The sequence below is a fragment of the Sturnira hondurensis genome, unplaced genomic scaffold, assembly GCF_014824575.4.
Source record: "Sturnira hondurensis isolate 20B ecotype Veracruz unplaced genomic scaffold, ASM1482457v3 Scaffold0021795, whole genome shotgun sequence".
Lineage (NCBI taxonomy): Eukaryota > Metazoa > Chordata > Mammalia > Chiroptera > Phyllostomidae > Sturnira > Sturnira hondurensis.
This window is the reverse complement of record NW_028094426.1, coordinates 7,644,812-7,668,195: the sequence shown is the minus strand read 5'-3', so window position 1 is coordinate 7,668,195 and position 23,384 is coordinate 7,644,812. Positions and strand designations below refer to the sequence as shown.

The 23,384-nt window shown below is 36.0% G+C and overlaps 2 protein-coding genes across 2 annotated transcripts in view; one reads left to right on the top strand and one right to left on the bottom strand.

Annotated features, from left to right (window-relative positions):
- PLCZ1 (phospholipase C zeta 1) overlaps positions 1-19,128 on the bottom strand; it is a 33,373-nt gene extending 14,245 nt beyond the window's left edge. The window contains exons 1-9 of the mRNA XM_037033967.1: positions 19,000-19,128; positions 15,563-15,794; positions 11,370-11,571; positions 8,565-8,709; positions 4,645-4,794; positions 3,340-3,429; positions 3,269-3,291; positions 3,182-3,223; positions 1,698-1,849 (exon numbers count right to left, since the gene is read on the bottom strand). Of these exons, the coding sequence (XP_036889862.1) occupies positions 1,698-1,849; positions 3,182-3,223; positions 3,269-3,291; positions 3,340-3,429; positions 4,645-4,794; positions 8,565-8,709; positions 11,370-11,571; positions 15,563-15,794; positions 19,000-19,110 (1,147 nt within the window). The 5' untranslated portion in view covers positions 19,111-19,128. The remainder of the gene's footprint in view (positions 1-1,697; positions 1,850-3,181; positions 3,224-3,268; positions 3,292-3,339; positions 3,430-4,644; positions 4,795-8,564; positions 8,710-11,369; positions 11,572-15,562; positions 15,795-18,999) is intronic.
- A 1,676-nt stretch (positions 19,129-20,804) lies between these two features.
- On the top strand, positions 20,805-21,704 carry CAPZA3 (capping actin protein of muscle Z-line subunit alpha 3). The gene has a single exon (XM_037033980.1). It carries the CDS (start codon positions 20,805-20,807, stop codon positions 21,702-21,704), a length of 900 nt encoding a protein of 299 aa, XP_036889875.1.
- Positions 21,705-23,384: the final 1,680 nt, after the last annotated feature.

Here is a 23,384-nt window from a genome sequence, read left to right as displayed (position 1 = left end):
AAATAATTTCACTTCAACAATATTCACCTACTGCATTATTTTAATGACTGAAAATATCGATATGTATGAAAAGTTGTTTCTTATTTTTCCATATTGTAAACCTAACATTTTTAAATAATGAACATCCCTGCAGTACAAATTTGTTCATGTCATTATCTACTACTGACTTTGGGTTCAAAGAAAATTATTCTATACTCTTTCCAAAGAGATGCTGTCCCTATAGTTTATAATTCTCCTCAGAATTACCCAGTCCCTTTTCGGAGTATAAGAAAGTGCTCATTATAATGAAAGTGAGGGAATCATTACTATTTTTGCTGCACTCAGAGGTCCCATCCCCATGAACAACAGCAGGAATCATTCCATAGTTTGAAGGACAGAGACTAGTAAGGTAGGTCGTTCAAATTCCAATGCTGCTATCAAGACTTCACCGTAAAAAATATATTTTATATCACAACCCAATACACACAACATAGATTATAAAAAAAACAGTATTTATTCTTTTTGCACACAATATACTGTATTTTATTCTATTACATTACACTCTATTATTTTAACCGTGGTCTTTTCTTACTGAATTTATTTTTGTTTACAAACTGCAGTTTAAAAACAAAAACAAAAAGGGCCCTGGAATATCCAGGGTCTCTCTAATAGAGAGTTTAGGGAGAAACACGAAAGTATATCTCTAAACCCTTGGGTACCAGGGGCCAGCTAAATGAGGTTAACTGACAAATATATCAGAATCCACACTTTCAAAAGCCAGCAGCTTTGATCAAGTCCATTGCAGATGCTGATTGTCATGCCATGGCGTTTTTACACAAGACGAATGATTGCAATTCCTCGGAGGGACTTACAGTCACCTGACTACTGAGTTAATGACCCATCCCTTTTCAAGTTGAGGATATTCCCCACCATGTAAGTCCAAGAAGAAGGTAGGGACTGCTTCCCATGCTCTTTCTCAGGCTTTGTTGAGTCTTGAGACCTACCAAACAGGCTAACCCACCTGGGATTTAGAATCTGAAGACAGGCAAAAGAAGATGGGGAAACAAATGTCCCTCTACAGGTGTGCTGTGTCGGTGCACACTCTGCCCAGCCAGCCATCTGGTGGTCTGGCCAGGCAGGGTGAATGTCGTCTCTCTTCTTCACCTCAGACACACAGCCTCCACCTTAGCTCCACCCATAGATGGCTGCTGGGTCCACAGAGCGCCCCCTGCCTCCACTCCCACTGCCTAAAACCTTATCATCTCTTCCCTGGAGGCAGGCTCATTTTTCCGCAGCTGTCAGAGGCATCTTTCAGAAACACACCAGGGAACCTGTAACTCCTGAGACTTCACTCTTCGTTCATCCTTGGTTCCGGGACAAAGTTCAGGTTACTTGGAACTTGGCTCTGCCTATCTGTGCACTCTTGTCACTCTCTGCTCTGCCATATAAATCACCCACCACGGCCCCGCCCACCAAAGGGTCCATACTAGACATTCTCAGTCAAAATTTCATGCTTTAAGGAGGTTGATTAATACTGGCTGAGTTCTGTGAAATAAAACTTAATGTAACCATAGGCACAAAACCTTTTTAAAAATTATGTTAAAGATGTTGAAATTTTATGAGAATGTACTTTTTATAAATATCATTGACCCATCTTGACACCTCAGCACTGAATATGATATTTAAACACTCCAACTGTTTGAATCATAAGAATTTACCTTGCAACTTGGAAAGTTTTCGAGCTGTTGACTCTCCAATAGAGTTGGTTTCATTGAATTGTTGATACTGTCTGGAATAGTAAAAGTTTCTGAACTTTTCAGCTTTTGTATAAATGACAAGATCAGACAGGGACACAGCCACTTTTACCTTCATGGTATGAGAATAAAATGTCATTTCACATTTTTGCACTAATAATTGGAAAAGTTTCTCTACCAACAAAGGAAAAAATGCTTTCAAATCAATTATTTTGGCCTTTTTATAGTACTACCTCCTCAAAAGCTGTTTGGTTTAGATCAATGTGATTATTTTTTCATAGTAATATTTCATGTTAATATAAACAGCCCAAACCTAAAATCCCAATTAATGTGACAAGTATTGAAGATGGCAATTGTTGTTATTTCCTTTTTCCCCAAAATCCCAGCTTGTTTTCATAAATTTTACGAATTTAGGAATTTTAGTCATGAATAAGCCATATTTCCAGGATCATCTGTTTGGAGTAACTTCTCTTGTATGTTGAACACTGGCTCTTCTGCAATGCTGCATCTATATTCTCTACCCTTCTGCTAGCCCTTTCCCAAGTTTTCTTTAGGGAGAACACTTCTTGCTCATGCTCAGTCTATGTGCATATGTAGTACGTATTGGACCTGACTAATCAAAGCCTTGCCTTCTTATTTCAATAGCAATTGGTTCGGGGATGTGTGTGTAACTGGGTCATAGCCAACGTGCAAGAAGAATTTGCTTGGTCAGCTGAGAGACAGCAGGCTTTCCACTGGATTTGAAACTGAATGCATATACAGCTTTGCAAAGTCTTGCACCGATATAAAGAAAGTGAGGCTAAAGTTCAAGGAAAAAATTAAGTTTGGTAAGTTCTGTGAATTTTGCTTGAGACACTATACCAAGTCATACCTGAAAGCTGAATCCTTGTTCTTAATCTTTTTCTTTATAGAGGTCAATTAATTAATTGGGTCAAAATTAATTTTTACTTAAACGAACTAGTTTTGTATCACTTGCAACCTGATACACCTTCTTATGTTATATTGATGTGTATACCTATAGTACTATATTTTGTAAACAATGATTTTCAGTGATTGCTGGGAGAGGGAGAATGTAAGGGGGCTAAATGGAAATGAAAAAAAACACAATAAAGATTAAATTTTGAAAAACAATGATTTTCTTGTCTCTGACAATATAATCTCTTTGCGAGCAGAGACATTATGTTGTTTGTATCTTTCATACACTGTGCAATGCCTACTACATCAGATCACATAATATTTATCACCATACAAGAAAAAAATAAAAACAAACAGGAAAAGAGATTACTTCTAAATTTTTTTCACTGCTGTTTTTTTCCAAAATAGTTTAAGTGGAAGAGTATAGTTTCTATAAGAAGGAGATTTTTCCCTCCAAAGAATTTTTTAATTCTCTACCAATAGGAAAATAAGATAGCTTTTCAATCATTTGTAAGATTTTCTCAAATAATAATCTCACCTTCTTTTTCTTGAAAAGTGGCAATTTAACTACACTCCTTGGCTGTATTTCCTTTACTGGACTGTCTTTTGAAGAATCTGACGACTCAAATAATTTGTCTTTGTCCTCTTCCTCTTCTTGGTCTAACTCTTCATATTCGTCATATTCCTCTACCTGACCATGCTTATCAGAACCTTTCCTTGCACGGGTCTCCATTAAGGTTCCTATTTTCTTGTTTCTAACTAATATTTTGAATTTTAATGCCTACAGAAACAATTTAAAAGACAGATACTATTACACATTTACAAATAAGTGTGCATTTGTAACAGTCATTGAAAACTCTTTCATCATATTTTCAATTAACTTGCACTAATAAGGTACGTAAGAGCTTCATCGTTTTCCATAGCTCTATAAATACTCTAATAGACACTTTCATCATTACATTTTTCACTCATTTAAATAAGGAAAACTATAAAAAGGCACATTCAAATATCATGATACTTACTGTTTTGTATCAAAGTGATAACATGTCAAAACTATACTGTCTGTTGTTAGACAACACTATCATGCAAAAAAAAGCTCACTTATCGTCTGATAAAAATTGGAATAAAGAAAGAAAACTAAAAAAGGAGGGCCAGATAGAAAAGAGGAAATCCTCAAGAATGTGGTATTGCACACGAAAGTGTTTAAGGAAAGGAAGGAAGCATTCACAGCATGAATGATGTCAAGGGAGCAGGTCGGATGAAGACTGAGGAGGTGCATTGGAATTTATCATTAGGAAAGTCTCTGGTGACCACATGAGGTATTTACTGCAAGGCAGGCGGAAGAGGAACAATGATTCGGTAAGTTGTGAGATGAGGAAATGGAAATTTGGGTTGAGACAAGAAGTGACAAAATAAAGAGCTAGCTAGAGAGCAAACTGAAATCCTGAGGGTAGGGTGGGGAGATTTTTTTAAAACCAAATACTTGAGTTTTCTCAACTGAAGTTGAAAAGTGACCCATAGAGAGAGTTAAAAGGAAAAGAGCAGACTAAATATAGGGGAAGCCCACCGCCCAGGTGCTGAGATATTGGGCCTGGATCTTACTTATAGATCTTCACCTCTTTCTTACCCTGTTCCCTATTAAAAAAAACAAATTCCTACAGCCGAATATGAATTGACATGAAATTTTGCACTCATGGGGATGACACACAATAAAAAACGTGGGATTTTTTATATATCTATATCTATATAGATAGATATAGATATAGATAGATATAGATATATATAGATTTTCTATATATCTCTACATAGTCCCTTTTTCGAAGTATATTCACCTAAATGTCCATAGAAACATCTAAACAATGCATTGCAAAAATACCTCTTTAAATGATCAAATCTACGCATTTTCATTGATCTCAAGCCCAGTTTAATGAGCCAATATAATAATGACATATACTTTCTTTTGCTCATCCCTGGAGCTTCTCAGATAAAATGTTACCTCTGGTGAAGGTAGTTCGTGTGCATAATCATCAAGCACATCAGAAAGCAAGGTATCTCCCAAAATAGACTGCAAATTGTCTGCCATCACCTCTTGTTGGGAAGGGGAGCAGTGATTTTCTAACGAGAGCACCACCGGGTAGTCAGATGTCTAAAAAATTAACCATGACTACAGTTATTTTTCAGAACTCCTTGATCACTTTAATACAATTAATAGAAGCACTTAATCTATTTTAGTACTTACTTTTAATGCACCTTTGCAAAATAATTAAATGTTTTTTAAACTAAAAATACTTTTGAGTGTGACAAAACAGGAAATATTAAGTCTATATAAAAAGGAAAATTATTACTATTTGCACTAGAAGTATAAGAAACAGCTAAAACATCCGACAGTGGGTGCTTATTTAAATAAATTATGGCATACCCATTTAAACTAAGGAGTGATGTAGGTCCTCATTCTACAGTCTGATGTAGATCATACAGGTTGATCATCCTTCATTAAGAAGGAGGTCCCCTATGTACACTGCTATTGAAATTGGTCTATAATAGAGTCTTATGAAGAAAAGCAAGTTGCCAAAGAGTGATTCTACATTTTTATTTTTCAAAGTATATATATATATATGTGTGTGTGTGTGTGTGTGTGTGTTTATTTAGATGTTTTTAAATGTGAGGAAAATACTTCAACACTAATAAGAAAAATGTTAATTTTCCACTTTTTCAGTTTTAAATTCTAAAATCAAAACTCATTGCTTTATAATTAAAATCAAAATAAAGACATATTGAGTTTCTAATAATATAAAAGATACATTAAATAAGGATGACTCTACTAAGCATTTTCTGCCCTTTCTTAGCACTGTAAATTTGATATTCATTACAAAATACAGAACAACACTTATTTGGGGATCTTATTCAATTATTCTGTTTCCTTATATAATCACCAGGACACAAATTTATCAACTTATAAACAAGCCAGGGAGTTACAGAAGTCTGCTGCACCATCCTAGACATTTGAATAGGGGATATAATATTATATATCTTTTTAATGTATGAGTATTTTAGTTTCTCATGGCTGCTGTAACAAACTACTACAAATTTGGTTGCTTGGAACAATAGAAATTTATTCTCGCAGTTTTTTGGAGGCAAAAAATTTAGAATCAGTTTCACTGCCTAAAAATTACTTCAGCAGGCTCTAGGGAAGATCTGTTCATTGTCTCTTTCAGCTTCTGGTGGTTGCCAACATTCCTTGGCTTATGGCCATATGGCTCCAATTTCTGCCCCTCATTCACACTGCCTCCCCCTCTGTGTGCATGGAATCTTCCTCTATCTCCCTCTTACAAAGATATATGTGATGGCATTTAGGGCCCACACAGACAACTGGCGATTAAAAAAATCTCCTTATCTCAAATTTTTAATGTCATCATATCAGCAAAGACCTTTTTTCCAAAGGGAGTGACATTTACAGGTTCCAGGAATGAGAACCACGTTTCTTCAAGGGCCCATATTCAGCCTTCTACAATATGCCTTCTTACATATGCCCACATACACATACATATAGAGAGACTTAGTTAATAAAAAGAGAATATGTCAAATTTTTTTCTCCAAAATAAAAAGTGATTTTGAGACTAGGCAAAGGGATGGCCTAGACAATGAATTTCGTAATCAAGCCTTGACTTTACTCACTTGGGAGAGCTCATTTTTTTGACTTCTGTGGTGTTCTTTCACTCAAACTCCTGGAAAGGTCCTTTTGTCTTTTATCATCCTGGACACATCTAAAGTAAGTGTTGAGGAGTTTGCTTTCTCTGCAGCTCACTTCCTGACCCAGAATTCTTTTAAGGCTCACCTAAGTGTCAGACTCGTGTTTCATTTTGTTTTGGGCAATATAATTACCTTAAAAACTTAATTTTCTTTTATGTTTGCTTCTAGTACATTACATGTGCCAATCCCTGTACCCAAACATCTTTCCCAATTATAGTTACCAAGTCTATTTTCTTTCATTGCTCTAGCTTTCTCAAATTAATGGTAGAAAGTTTAACCTTCAATCTAATCTTTGCTGCAAAACTGCTACCCTGTTCAATTGAGAATGCTCACTGAGTGTTGCTCAAAGCCTTTTTTTCATTGTCTCTTTTTCATTGGGATCTTAGAAGCTGTAGAGGTGTCCATCCTTGCAAGGCCTCTGAATTTTAAAATTGTCTCTATTTCCTTTATTTCCTTGGTTGCCCACCCTGGATAAAGTGAGTTTGCTATACAAATATTTGGGGAAAGCATTTCAGATTAAGAGTTAATATTGCAAGTGCAAAGGCTTTGAAATGTGTCTATAAAAGAGTAAGGAGGCCAGAAGAGACTAGCACACGAGGGAGAAAGGAGAAAAGATCAGAGAGATGTGAGAAAACAGGGAATGTAGTGTTTGGGGAGTCACAATTCAGATTTTAGCTTTGTTATGAGTGGGACTGAAAGTTTTGAGAAGGGGAATGACCCGGCCTGACTTACCAAAAAGTCACTCCAGATGATACATTGACATGAGACTGCGGGGAAGAAAAAGAGAAGCAGAACCATTGGATAAGAAGCCATTGCGATAATCCATGTGAGAGGTGATGGTGGTTGACCAGGACAGTGACAGTGAGATGAGAAGAGATTAAAGTCAGCATATGTTTTGAAAGCAGAGCCAAGAGGATTTGCTAAAGAACTTATTAAGAGGTTGAAGACAAGGAGGAGAGGGTTACAATTGACAACCATGACTTATTTTAGTCTTGCACACATAGAAGTTCCAGTGAAAACGGAAAGACCACAGAAAGAGTAACACTGACAGGGAGAGGAACATCTGGAGCTCGATTCTGGACACATATTACACATGCCCATTAAATATGCAAGTAGAATGTCTGCCATTTTCTGTATTGCTGCAGAGGTCAAAGGGGGACTTTGGGTAAAGATATACATTTAGAATCATTGGAAATTATATGTTTAAGAGAATCAATGACATACATCAGTGTTTTAAGTTAAGATAGAAATTTTATGTTTGGTGAATAATTAGTATTTTATACTCTATTTCTAATAAATTTGATTTAAATTTATGTTCAGTTATGTTTTGTATTTATAGACAACATACTGACCTGTTAAAGAGAACTCTAAGTTTATCAAATTTATATGTTTGATTTATAAATATGCACTAGTTTATTAAATAAACATTAAGTATTCAGTAAGATTTTGTTAAATCTCTTCAATGTTACTACTACGAAGTACTTAAGAAAGAAATCAAATATACTAATTTAACTAAAACAACTTGAAATGTCTGAAGGCGCTTACTTAGCCAAGTGTGTGCATGGAACCAAGTACTGCTCAAAACTGAGTGACTGTTAAAATCGGCTCAGTTTATAGAATAGGACTTGTAAGGTGACTTTAAAAGCTCAGGAAGACTAAACCTGTAGATCTGTCACTTCAATAATTGAATAATAATTTTAAAATCCAAAGTAAACTTCTAAATATTTTTGCTATGTAAATAGCTGCCCCATGATCATTAAACAATGTCAACAATTGAGATAATACATTTGACATATTTTATTTTTGCTTCTTGAAATTAAAATAGTTGAATCGTGGTAAAATATTTATTATATAAACTTACTGTTCTTTCAAACATTTTTTTGCATTTTTTACCGTATTCACATTAATATATATTATGATGCAATAAACACCCATGTTATGTATATTTTACAATTAAAAAGCTCCATGAAATATGTATGTATTACCTGAGATTAATTTTTATAAACTTATCATTAACTATATACTACTTGAATTTCACTGACTACTAATGAATCATAACCCGCAATTTAAAATATCACTAATCTAAACTAAGGGCAAAGATCACGGGATTTTTAAACGCTTGAACTATGTTTAAATAACTATGATGTAATAAGAATAGGCACGTACTAAGAATGCATATTTGTGAATGGCTTGGATGACAGTTTTGAACAGGAGCTTGCTGGTGAGCGTATAACCATGGTACACCACTGGTTCATTCTGCGACCCGTCCCAGCAATCAATCTCCAGACAGCGGCATCCTTTCACCAGGGCACTAGCAAAATTTAAACAAAAGGAGTTGTCATTCTTGGATCAGTAAAAATGTCAAACTGTGCTAACGACTATTTGTAATTTCGCAAGAAATTTATACATGAATCCACGATAATGACAAGCTGCTGCGTTGAGCTGGTCAGTCACACTTTTCCTCTCGTTCCCTGTGAGCACGGCTGACGTGGAACTACTGCGTGCAACCACAGCTCCCGCACGGCCGGGAAGGTTCCATGGGAGGGGCTTGGACCACGGATCCTGCCATCTCTTACCGACTCCTTATGCTTCAAGTTCTTGAAGTCTCATACACACAAAAAACATTTGATATGCAGTTCACTATCAATACATACCTGCTGTGTTTGTATGAGGGGAAAAAAGAGACATATCGGGATGCAAGAAGAAAGTGGAAGACAGACAGAAATGACCTCCTAAACGCAATCTTGGAAGACAGATGAATGAATGAAAAGAGACCCACTTGAATGTCAGGACCTTGGAACTGCTACTCATGTCTCCAGAAGACCACACAAGTTCCCTACGGAGCTGTTTTCCCCGTAGAACACCAAGTCTGCACTTGCTTTCCAAAAAAGCGTATTAATTCAGCCCACTGTCTCTAAGTCAGTGGTTCTCAGTCAGGACAATTTTGCCTCCTAGGAAACATTGGGCAACAAATGGAGGCATTTTTGGTTATCGTAACTGGAGGTGGAAAAGAGATTTGTATCTGGCCTCTCGTGTTGGAGGCCAGGAATGCTGGTAAACAGTGGACCACTCGCAGGACTAAGCCTCCACGGCAAAGAATTATTTCACATAAATGTGAAGCATTTTAGAAACCTTGCCCTGAGCCATAAAAGCCTGGAGAGGAGAGTTCAGTCCTAGCATCAAGTATCTGATGTAGAAAAAATAATCTTTTCAAATAAAAATACCAAGAAATAAACCACATGTGAAAATAAACTTTTAGATCTAGCACTTCTTTGGGAATCATTTTAGTCAACTTTTCAGGGAGATGACTCAAGCAGTATTTAGGTAGGAGTGTAACTGAGAAAAGATAAAGCAATTATGACACTGAAGTCAAGGTGTTGAATTCAGGGGAAAAAATGAATTTGTGTTCCCTTGGGAATAATCTAGACAAAAGGTGGAAAGGAACTGAGAAGGTAGGGCATTAAAAGGCAAGGGGATCAATAAATTTTATTACATTGGAGGCTTCACTGAAACAATATAAATCTAAATAATTAATACATTCTTTTTGGAGGTTTTTTGGAGTCTGCTTTTTAAAATGCACACTGTTTTATTCAGGCATGTAGAGACGTAAGACGATGTAAAATTTCAGAGCTTTTTAGCTCATTTGTGCCTGGATTGGAGGATTACACCTAGAACCTCCTTCTAAGTCTTGTTTGACCCACTTATATTTTCATGAGCAAATAAGATGGCTGCCTAATGTTAGTCCTAGATTGAACTCTATGTGTAGAAACCATACTGAATACGTTGCTCAGGTTGTATATTTCTTTTTGTATTTAGATTTTAAATTGTAGAATAATCCATATCTACTTGTAAAGTTTGTTAATTGCCACAAAGAATGTCTGCTTTCCTCTCCTCTTAGTCAACTATCAAAGTGTATTGTCTTGGCTTTCTTATCAATACAGAATATAAGTTCTCTGTGGTGCTAACAGAAAATAATCTTGAACTCTCTGCTGAGAAAACGAAAGACAAAAAAAACTATCAAAACCTCAGCTGTGGAAGAAAACTCTTCATAAAGGACAACCTACATAATAATGATTCTTGCTGCTACTCTAGAAATGTTAACTAAAGTATCGCATTTCACCCCAGAGTTACTTTGGATCGTGTTAGTTACCCTAGGTCATATTCTCCACATGACTCATAAGTCCCTAAAAATATCAATTTGTTTACTTGTTTATTATGTCTATTTCCATGAACAGATGACGGTGGCACCTGTAAAAATCTTGCCAACAACTGTATCCTCAACTGACTGGCTAAAATGAAGTCTGGTATTAACAATATAGTACATTGTACAATCCAAAATTGGAGGTGCAGCCTATATTGATTTTAATCAATGTAAACAATATGATACATAATTCTCTATATATTAATATCTATAAATGCCAAACTACACAATATACTCGATTTGCTTTATTCATAGTATTATGTCCTGATGTCTGAGAATTTGTTTTAAACATGTATATTTTTTAAATGTGGAATGTTATGATGAGCTAAATAAGTTTTCTTCGTATGTTTACTATAAGAAGTATTAACATTATTCAGGAAACTTCAGAGGGCCAGTAACTGGGGAAAGAAAGTGATCAGGCAGAATTAGAAGAAAAGTATATGGTAGTAATACAATAAATTACACAGTCACCCATTGGTTGGAGCATCAGAATATGCACAAATCAGAATTGCTCTCCCCTGAGACTTGACTTGGGGTGGTGAACACACAATATGAAGATGACATATTAGAGAATTGTACAGCTGAAACTTATCTAATTGTATTAACCAATGTCACCCCAATAAATTCAATAAAAAAGAAATTGTTCTTCCCTACATGTTTGCTTAACATGTATAGCCTGTTTTTAGGGTGAATTACTATCAATGGAGTTAGATAGCAGCAAAAACTTCTATGTTTTTAAATGCAATACATTTAAAAATTAAAATAAATACCTTACATATCCCCAAACGTCGCTTGGTCCCACTAATTGGTCAGATATCAAGTATGTATTATGTGAACTTGAAATAAAATAATCTTTTAATGGATAATGCATATCTTGATAAACTTTTCCAAATTCATTATTAAATACTAGACAGTCAGATGAACACAGGTATCTTGTAAAACCTTCAAATGACATCTGGTGTGCTCGCTTAACTATAAAAAATAAGTAAAGAGATACAGTAATATCATTAGCAGTATAAAATTTACATCTCACTTTAAAACTTATTCAGTAGTACAACACATTTCTAAAATATTCTTTTAAAATTAATATGAATACTATTTTTAATTTTTTCTTTGGAAACACGTTTTTCTAATCAATACCCTTAATTCTTCTGTATCAACATTCAAGTAGAGAATTTACCATCTCTAATTTTTTAATGCCTTGAAAATATATACAAGAAGAGTACAAATGTCATTGATCAGTGAATTTCCACAAGCTAAAAGGCTAGGTCACCAGCACCCAGGTCACAGAGCAAGGTTTTTGGTCCCTTAAAACCTCCCTCCTGCTAACTTTTCATCTCTCCTCTCACCCACCCAAAGTAGTCAACAGGCTGGCTTTCAACAGCATACATTAGTTTTCTCTTGTATTGGCACCACACAGGAAAGATCTCATACACTTTGTAGTTTGCTCAACATTATTTCTAAGATTTATTCTTGCAGTTGCATTTAGTTAGACGTTGTGTTCACATTCTGTATGGTATTTCACTGAGTGAGTACATCACATTTTATTTATCAATTCTATTCTTGATAAGCATTTAGATAATTTTCAGAGTGGGGCTATTGCAAATAGTTTAGCTATAAACAATCAGTGCCTGTCTTTTTGCACAAAGATATACACATTTCTGTCTGGTGCATGCCTACAAATGGAGTGGCTGGGTCATTTACACATTATCATCTTTAGTAAATTGTCTCTAAGCCTTTATACACAGTCTCATCTATACCAAAGTTATCTATTTAAGCAGAGCACTGGCTCTGGAATCAGACAGCTTGGGTTGATTCCATTCACTTGTTATAGAATCAGCATGTTAGTTAACTTCTCCCTATTCTTGCAATTATAGGAATAATAGTACTTATCCCACATACTAGCTCTAAGTTAATTGCTGTTGTTTTTGTTGTTGATAATTCAGCTCATCTGAAAATAAGAGCTGGTGTGAGTATTTACTTTAAACTAGAGAGTGTGGTCCTTAGCAAAGAATTTTATTTCTAGGAATTTATACTATAGATATAGAAACTCAAACAAAGATTGATGTGCAAGGATGCTCACACTAGCATTATTTATAAAACCTTAATATGAGGAAGAAACAAATTAAAGCTCAAAGGATGGCACAATACTAAGCAGCCTTCAAAAATAATGTTCCAGAAAAAATATACAGTGACATCATAAATGTTTAGGCTATCATAAAAGTGAAAAAGCCAGATACAAAAATGCTATTACAATTTGTTTTTTTAATGGAAGCTAGAAGAAAATACATAGAATATTTACAAGTATACAAATTTCTATTTCAAAACAACGCAAATTGATGGGAATATGTAGGGCAAGTGCATCGTATATTTTGATAGCCATGATCTGAATAAATCGATTCTTTTTCCCAATGCAATTAGCAGTGATTGGCTAAGAGCCCTTTCTTACCTATTAAATAATTAAGTAAATTTCTTTGGTAATGGAAGAGAAAATAAACTCATTCTGTGCCCTTAAAAACTACTAGATTGAGATCAGAATTAATCTCTCAGATTTTTAAAAACCTTATTTGGTACATGTTGCGTACTAATATGGGATGAGATTGAGGAGCTTGGCAGCATTTGGGACTATAAAACCATAATTAAAATTGGCCTTAATAAGTCTCTAAAGTGATCAATAAGCATCTAAAGGAAAAGCAGAGATTTGGCTGTGTATGAAAGTGTATGAGGCAGCGAGGTTCAAAAGATGAAATAGATGGACAGAACAATGTAATATGATAATTAAAAAGAAAACACAGTTCCAAGATGTCACTGTCACCAACTTTCAAAGGCAGAACTTGGGTTCTCATACCTCCCTTTTTAAATCCCATTATCCCACTGTATCTTTTACCACCTGTATGTAACATAACCTAAGTATTTTTTTAAATATTCACTAAACCAGTACTATTGAATATGCTTATCAGTAAATTGGTTGTTTCCAGTAATCAGTGACATAAAGAGTTTGAGCCAGAACATAAATCAATTCACTACTCCCTTAGAAAAAGTCTTTGCTGAATTCATCAGGTGCACTTAGTGGCGCCGACTATTGGTGTAGCTGTTTACGTTCTGGTGCAAACTGTCCTGTCGTAAACCTGCACAAGTTTTAATGGGGGCCTGACCAAACTCCTCCTGGCACTGCACTCAGTCCTACTACCGCAATGCTGAAAACCCTCCGGACTGTCAAATGAGACTGAGTGACAAAGCCAAAATCTTAATTACGGCCAATAAGACTGACATGATTTCATCCCTGCCTATCTCTCCAAATTCATTTCACCCTCAGTCCTCTTGTTCCTTGAATTCTCCCACTCAGGTCCAACATAAATCTTCCTTTCACTCAGACACTTCTCCCATTTTGCCACACGACTAGTTATTTCTCATCATTTAGGTCTCAGTTCAAATGTCACATCCTCAGAGAGGACCCTCCTAAACACCCAGCCTAAATTAGACCTCCTGGGTTGTTGACTCTCTTTGACTTTCTCTGTTTTCTTTCTTCACTGTACATAGCATTCTCTGAAATCATCCTTTTATATGTCTAATTCTTTATTGCCAAAATTCCTCCAAATTATTCGTGAAAAACATAAGATCTAATTTGCTTTACTTCCCATCATTTTTTTCAGCCCCTAAAAACCTACTTGGTTGCCACAAATAAATATTTGAATAAATAATGAATGTGTGACTCAATGAAGGAATGTTTGGTTTTATTAAAGCTCTTAATATCATATGTTAAACATTGGTAGCCACAAACCAACTTTCAAAGGCAGAACTTGTACTGTTATGCCTCTCTTTTCAAATAAATATTTAAATATTTAATTAACATTACCAATTAATTTCTGTAGGATTAAACACCATGGATAACTCAATTGCTGTTTAGGAAATTGTGTAAATATTTTATTATATTATGAGTTCATTATTTTATTTAGAGATGAGCACAAGTTAAAAATTTTGAAGTCTGTTGATTCATTGAAAGATTGGACAGAGATAAAAAACTGTATCACATGCCATTAGCCTAAGCCAATGATTTTCAACCTTTTTAAATCTCATGGCACACATAAACCAATTATTAAAGTTATTAAATAACTTTATAATAAAGTTATTTATTATTAAATAAATAAAAAGTTATTATTACTAATAATAAATTATTGTTATTAAAGTTCTGCAGTATACCAAAAATATATTTTTGCCAATCTGACAGAAATAAATGGGTATAATTTGGGTTCATTCATACCAGACAGCTATTGTGTTGGCTGTGTTATTTTTTTTCTGACAATCTAAGGTAAAAGAGGTCAGTGCCCCTGACTAAATAATCAGGTATTGCATAATTTAAAAATTCTTGTGGCACACCGGTTGAAATCACTAGCTTAAGTGCTCATTTAATTTAAACCAGATGACTATATTTAAAAATGAAGAAAAAGCAAAATTTTGAAAATATGTATAAAATATCATCATCTGTTATATGTATAGAGCAGGCAGGAATTAATATTTATATAATATTTTATCTCTGCCTGAGAGTTATTTTCATTTAGCTCATTTTAATATTCACATATATTTTAATAATATAATACATTAAAAAATGGAGGACTGCCTATAACTGGCTTTTGTCCTATTAATGAATATTTAGCCACTTTCTTCTATACAGTACATGTAACACAATCCTCGTCTTGCTTTTGACCCCTAAGCTAATCACTGAACACTTGACAGATACAAAAAAGCAGCTGAAAGAAAGGAGCTGGAAAATGAAATAGCAAAGGATGCCACCTTTCTAAAAGGTATATATATATTCATAAAATACAAAAATAAAACTACCAATATTTGCTATATCCAGAAGAAATCTGATCCATCCAAAACTTTGAATTTAATAACTAGTAGTACATTTTAAAAAAATACTTTGAATATAAATATTTGGCAAAACTTTGAAATGCAAGCATACCTTCTATAATAGGCTCATATTTTTCAATGATCTCAGAGACAATACTTCTACTCATGTTAAACATATACTGTTCTTGTGTCAAAAAGTCAACCAGATTATTTTCATAAAGAAATTTCCGGTCTTCAGAATACGTGTTGAAAATCTCAATAATTTCTTCTCTGTGTACAATGACTCGATAAATTGATCTAAATTCTTCTATGGTGATTCTTCCTTGCTTCAGCCTGTCGTTATCCTACTAAAAAAGAAAATCACTAGTGGGATCACATCGTGAATATAAAAATTACACGAACTGGATAAATTAGAGTATGTGTTAATATATACAGCAACTTGTCCTTGAAAGAAGATGAATTTTACATTGGATTATTATCTCAAATAAAATATTTAAAACTGCAGGACATGATGCCAAAGTTGGGAAAAGGTTAGTGGATCATCATCACTTCAAACCTAGTGGCTGCCCTGGCTGGTGTGGCTCAGTGGATTAAGTGCCAGCCTGTGAACCTAAGGATCATCTGTTTTATTCCCAGTCAGAGCACATGCCTGGGTTGTGGGCCAGATCCCTGACTGGGGTCCTGTGAGAGGCAACCACACATTGATGTTTCTCTCCCTCTCTTTCTCCTTCCCTTCCCCACTCTCTAAAAATAAATAAATAAAATCTTAAAAAAAAAAAAACCTAGTGGCCATTGTAGGAATAGAATAATGCTTGGGAAAAGATAAGTATCCTAATCTGCCTTTGAATTGCATATTTGCTATTTCTATTCCACTCTATTTTAGTGCCTTCTTAAACCATGATAGACAGTGTGCAATTCCATACCAAGAATCCACGCTAAGAATACTCAGCCTGCACCATAAATGTCAGAGTAAATCAGAGCCTTTCAGGATCACAGCAAACTGCAGAAGCTGCAATAGTTAGGTAATGTCTTAAAGAAGTGAAATCTGCATAATCACTGAAGGATTTGAAGCAATGACGAACAAGGTAGATTTCAATTCAAAAAAGAAGATTCCCCTGGGTGTTCTGGAAATTTCACGTTTAAACTTTATGAGATAAAAGGCAAGGAATTGGGCTGAATCCAGCTACTAACAGCAACAAAAATACTTTGAGGTTCTTAGCAAGAAATGACTCGTAAAAGCAGAAGTTGAGTATTACCAGTTATGCGTTACCAGTTGAAAGAGATGGAGAATGGCATCGAAGGGAACAGGGAGAATACAATCCAGGTGGTAGCGGGTGAGCAGAAACTAAAGAGTAGGTGTCAGTGTCAGTGAAATTATTATTTCATTATCTTACTTGTAATCTTTTAAGTAATAATAGCTGGTAATTTAACATACTTTTGCCCACCCCTGTATGTTGTTTACTCAAATTTTATAATACAAACTCACATTGTGAGAAAATAAATTCATGCCAGAATTTGTATCAGCTACTTAGGAAATCAATAAATGTGATACAATTTTCTATATTTTGTAACAATCATGAGGGATGTACCTTTAACTAATTCACTGAGTGCCTACTCTTTTCCAAGCCTGTTGCTAGGTACATTCACAAATAATATCATTTAATATTCTGAACGATCCTACAAAATAACTGTATTAGTAATTCTGCAGATTAAGACAAGTGCTCAGAGAGGGTGCTGACTTGCCAAGTACCACACAGCTAGGATCTAACAGAGAGAAAACTCTCCACACCCACTTGGCTTGCCCATAACAATGGCCCTGAGACATTGGAAGATTTGGGTCACCAAAATAAGGCTCATTATGACTTACTTTATTTACTCTGGCTAAAAGGTGTACCCATAAAGTGAGGAAGGATTAACAACAAAAGTTGAAGCAGAAGTTGAATATGGCATGCATTTCACTCAAGTGCATTTTGAATAGAGATCTCTGTCATACAGATAATTGAAAGGAACCTGATAATCACTGAATAAGACAGTATTTCGCATTTGATAGAAATTTAATTACTACCTCTAGATCGTGTTGAATGTGCAACTTATTAAATCTGAAAGCATGTAGCTGTTTCTCCCTTTGGACAATACCACTGGAGGAAACTTTTATGTGTAAAGATCTTTCACAAATAGATCTTTCACAAATAGACATGAATAGATTAAAATGCTGATAGCTCCTTGCAACACAAGCTACATGGATTCGTTGAACTAACTCTGAAACTTTTGTCTTTTCCTTCAGCCTCCTGAAGTGCAGCTTCTCAAAGCTGCAGTTCAAAAACTAGTTTTGAACCTGCTGCTGTGGTCTGTAAATATGGGGGCTACACCCCATTGAGAGAAGTGCTGGTTGGGAGGCAGTCCTCCAGAGGTCTTGGGTTTCTGCACTTTCCTGAAACTTTCCAGGACTCTTTCTGCAGCACAAGCTTTTCAAGGATGTTTACATAATGAAGAGATTGTATCTCCCTCCAGAGGAGTAAATGGGCTTGTTTACTACCCACAGTGATAATGCTAATGACACCCTTCTGGAGGCCAAGGTCAGACTGGTTTACCACCCCCTAAGAAAAAGTCTGGGTCCCCTAAGCTTGAGGTTGCTCTCTAGTAATGCAACCCTTTGCATTCATTGTAAAGGTCACCTGGCCCTCCTCACATCATCACACTTTGGGAACTGGCATTTAGAAAAATGGCACCCAAATCCTGATACTCTGGCAATTGCTATGTTTGTGAGTAACAAGCCAACTTTTTTTCTGTGAACAGGAAGCCTGCCTCTGCCAGCATTCTTGAAACTATACCGGACCACCTGGTTAGCTTGCAAGGAAGGTAAGTAACACAAGCTAGGAAGTGGTAACAACTTCAAAATAGATTATGTTATCTGGCTGCCAACTTCCAAAAATCAAAATCGGGATTTCTAACTAGACCCGGCTGGCCAGTCTAGTAGTCTTGCCTGATTCACCAAAACATTTGCCAGTGGCAAAATGTACAAAACTCAGCTCAGCATGACTTGTTTTATGATCTTTCCCTCTGTCCTCTCGCCAGTGGTCCTCCCATGGCAGAGCTGAGCCGGGCCCCTTTCCACTTGGTCTTCTCTAAACAGAGAGAACTTTTGGCGTGATTTTTCTCTTTGAGGCGAATAAAATGCAATTTTTCTCAAGATTACTCATTTTTCTATGAATCACTAACATTCAATTTATCATTTTTTCATGTATATGATTTTAATCTAATCACATGATTGATCCTACTCTCAGGGGAACATTCCTGTACACTCAGTAGATTGCTCTAACCTGACAACCTTGGTATTATTTCAAATTTTATAGACACCTTGTTTTATCTTCTTACCTAAATTCTGTCTTGATTGTAAATAAGTTTAGCATAATTCATTGCCTTACTCCTTAAGATGGTAACTTTTATATGTATTTTCTGCATGAAGCATCCAAGCAGCCATCAGTATTTTGCTATACCAGGTTAAGTTCTTTCTGGAGGAGGGTAGGCGGGAGGAGGAGAGCAGCTCACCTTAAAAATCTGTTTCACATGAATAGAATTACATCGAATATTTAATTTTTCAAGTAATTTCAGAGTTCTTTCTAGGTTAATTTTTCCACCTCTAAAGTCATCTCGAATCATCGACAGAAACCACGTATGAACCACAGAAAATGACGTTAAGGAAATTCTCACAGAAAGTCATTAAGTACTTAAAATGCCTAAAGAAACCAGTGTTTGCTTTTCAGTTTATTTTTATTTTTAAAGGATAGTCTTATCTGGTGCTTACTTAAATAACCAGGTAATTCTATGATAAGTAATATTTAAAACAAAACTAAGTACGTACTATTCTGTAGTAAAAGTACAAAAGGGCATGACACAATGAAAATGATAGGGAAATAAAAATAAACATTTATGAAATCAAGTTATTACTTGGGAAATACAGTCAATTGCCTAAAGAAATGGGTTTGGATGCAGCTAGACTTCAGGCTATCCTTATCGCCCAGCCTCCTGCAGCTCCTGTTCCCTCACCTGGGAAGTGGTCAAATTAATGCTTGGGGAAGGTGAGGACATTAAATGAGTTCATAGTCCATGATTGAACACGGTTTCTGCTACTGAGTGTTCAATAGATCGTAACCATATCTGGTAGGGTTACTACATTAGCCAATGTCCAGCTACGTACATGCCTCAAAATCAATATTTTAAGTAACATCAAAAAGGGTTTAAAATGCCATAATGACTGTATGTTTAGAATGAAAGAGGAAAATAAAACAATCATGCTGATTAATTATTTACAGAGATACAAAAACTAGAGCACTTCAAATTGAGAAGCTAAGGTTGAAAAGAACAGAATGAGAAGGGAATAAAGGGAAAAAAACAAGAGGAAGAAGAAGAAAGAATAGAAAGGACTTTTGAATGGATATTTGTTCTCCATCTTTTCATGACCTGTTGTTCCCCTTTTCCTTGCTTAGAAGTCTCTCCACATTAGGTGTTGTCACGCATTCCAAATAGAATCCACTCTGCCCCTTTACAGGAAAGGAATTTCATGATATTCATCGGCTGTAGTCACTTCCCCTTTCCTAGAGAGAAAGGAGAAAATGCACAGTGACTCGTTATCTTTGTTATTTGGAGTTAACTCACACTTAATTCCCACAGACACTATACACGAGCTCTGGTCCTTGCACTTCACTGCCCTTGAAACTTTCTGGCTTATTGCTTAGGTTCTGACCATCTCCAAACCCACAATATTTGTAAATGCTGCACCTCCTCCTGCTGTCTACCATTTATCTGTGAACTGCATCAAATCTCATTTAATTTTTGCTATCTTGTTTAAAGACCACAAACTTTGCATCATACCATGCTTTCCAGTAGATTTAAGAAATATTCTGATAGCCGGATCAGTAAATCAATGCCAGTGCAGTCCCAGAAGACGCACAATGCTGCAAAGCACTCTCTAGCAACTCTGGTCTGCTCCTCTACATCCCTGACAACACATAATGTATACGGAGACACACCACTTTTGAAGAAAGCTGCTAGGGAGACTAAGTTCTTAATATCTTCAAAATACAGATAATTGGTTAGTTGAGCACCATCCTGTCAGGTGACTGACTGTCTTTTTTTTTCCTGAGCACCCATTGTGATATCATCAAGAGTAACACATTTCATAGAGAAATGTTCTTTATGACTTCATCAGGAGTTGCCAGACTGTTTTCATGGTTAGACACAGTAATCTGAAGCTTGAGTATTGAACACCTTGATGGGAAAGGTAACTCATGGAACGTTTTCTCATCCATTGAACACTCTTTATCTCAGAAGCTTTGCTTCTGCTGCAACCAAACATGTCACGTACTATTATGAGCAAGAAAGAGAAAGAAAAAGCAATCCGCAGACTGTTAATACAGGCTCCTCCAGGGGAATTTGTGAATGCCTTTGACGATCTCTGTCTGCTTATCCGTGATGAAAAACTCATGTTCCATCAAGGTGAGTGTGCAGGACATCAACACTGCCAAAAATATTATGTACCACTCAGCATCGATGGAAATCCAGTCCTCTTGTCTCATCATAATGTAATGGGTGACTTCCGATTCTTTGACTATCACAGCAAACTTTCGTTCAAATTCGATCTGCTTCAAAACCAGTTAAAAGACATCCAAAGTCATGGTGTCCTTCACAATGAGACAGAATACCTGAGAAATGTTGTTCTTTGTGCCTTAAAGCTGTATGTGTATGATCACTATCCAACAGGAAACTGCAATGTGCTAAGAAAAACCGTTAAAAAAAAGGAGTTCTTGATAGCTTGCATTGAAGATCACAGTTATGAAACACGAAATTTCTGGAATGGCCTTTGGAAATCTAAGTGGATTTTCCAGGTAAATCCATTTCTAACCCAAGTAACAGGTAGAATTTTTGTGCAAGCTCACTTCTTCAAGAACGTCAACCTTCATATTGAAATCTCCAAGGACCTGAAAGAAAGCATGGAAATTGTGAACCAAGCTCAACTGGCTCTCTGTTTTTCAAGGCTTGTGGAAGAGCAAGAGAATAAGTTTCAGGTGGCAGTCATGGAAGAATTACAGGAGCTATCGAATGAAGCCCTGAGAAGAATTCTACGAAGAGATCTCCCAGTGACCCGCACTCTTATTGACTGGCAGAGGATACTGTCTGACCTGAATCTGGTGATGTATCCTAAATTAGGATATGTCATTTATTCAAGAAGTGTGCTATGCAACTGGATAATATAAATGATCACTCCTGGTAATTGTCTTGCGTTGGTTTAGTCATGTTTCTGGGGGATGGTTGTTTTCCTAAAGTTGAGACACCACAAGAGACTTAGGGAAAAGTGTAACAAGTGAGTTTACTCAGGAAATATTTGTCAATAAGGCAAGAAATGGCTTATGTAAATGTTTTTCATGGTAGTGACTATCATAAAGCCAGAGACATTTATTAGAAATGAAAATGGCTCTGTAGAATTTGGCACCCCAGAAGTACTCTGGAGGTGGTCAAGGTTGAGGCCTTGTGTGTGCATGTGTGTACAAATGACTTTTTACTCTCTTTGAAACTATAGACGGTATGCAAACAAAAGTCACTGTGCAAATGACACTTTACATTATTCAGTGTGAGTCCTATAACCAATCCTAAAAGGCTGACTTTGAATAGATGAAACCAACAGATATCAAAAAAAGGAACTCACATTAAAGATTATTAGTAAACTTGGATCCACAGCTAACACCCCCCCCCCCACACACACACACACACAGAAAATTGAGATTCCTCAAATTGCTAGGCTTTTCTGGTAATTAACGTCTTTGGGAAATCCACTGAAAAAGCTTGACCTCCCAAGTTTATATAGTCAAGCTCATGTGAAATCATCATGACAGGCATTTATAAATTTTGGCTTTATGCCAGACCCTGTGCTAAATGATTTGCACACAATTTTTCATCATTGGGTTTGTACAGGTAGTAACCCAGTTTTACGTAAGAAGAATCTAAGGTTTTGAGTTAGTTTCTCCAGGTGCATTACAAGTGGCAGGTGTGTCTGACTCTAGCACTTGTGTTCTTAACCTCTGGCAGGGATGTCCAAACTTTTGGCATCCCTGTGCCACACAATAAGAATTGTCTTAGTCCACACATTAAATACACAAACACTAATGAAAGCTGATGAGTGATGAACAGGTTTTAAGTAAATTTACGATTTTGTGTTAGGCCTCATTCATAGCCATCCTAGGCCACACATGTCCCACAGACCACGAGTTGGACTCCCCTGCTAGGATATCACAGCTCTTCACAGAGGCCTGTTTCTTCAAGAGTTGTAAACTCAACTGTGATTTAGATAAGCTTTCCAGCCAAAGGACACCCCAAATGGAACTGGAACTGGTGGACTGCTATTTTCCAGCCAAGAAAAATTACCTATACCCTATCACCATTCTCAGCAGTTACTGACCACTTGTGTCTGCTCTTAAAGAATTCCAAATCTAAGCCTCTCTAAGAAGATTGCAGAAGATCAGTAGAGAGGCTACATTCTCCAGTTCTGACTTATCCAGGAAGCAAAGTATATTTCATATCCATGCAATTGAGAAAATGCCTAATTCTACTTAATAAATGTTGGAGCAGAGAAGATCCTATGTAAGAATCTGAATCTCAAACCTCTCTTTCCCAACTGGTGGTTCTTAGAAACCTCAGAAGAATTATCTAGGGTGTATCTTTAAAAAAATGCAGTTCCCCAATACCCATCCTCAGATCCTAGATTTAGTAGATTAAGAGGTCTATATTTTATTTTATTTTTAATTATTATTGTTGAAGTGCAGTTGTCTCCATTTACTCCCCCTCCACCTCAGCCCTTCCCACCTCCCTCCCCTGCTTCCACCCCAACCCCTTGGTTTTGTCCATGTGTCCTTTAGAGTTGTTCCAGAAAACCCTTCCCC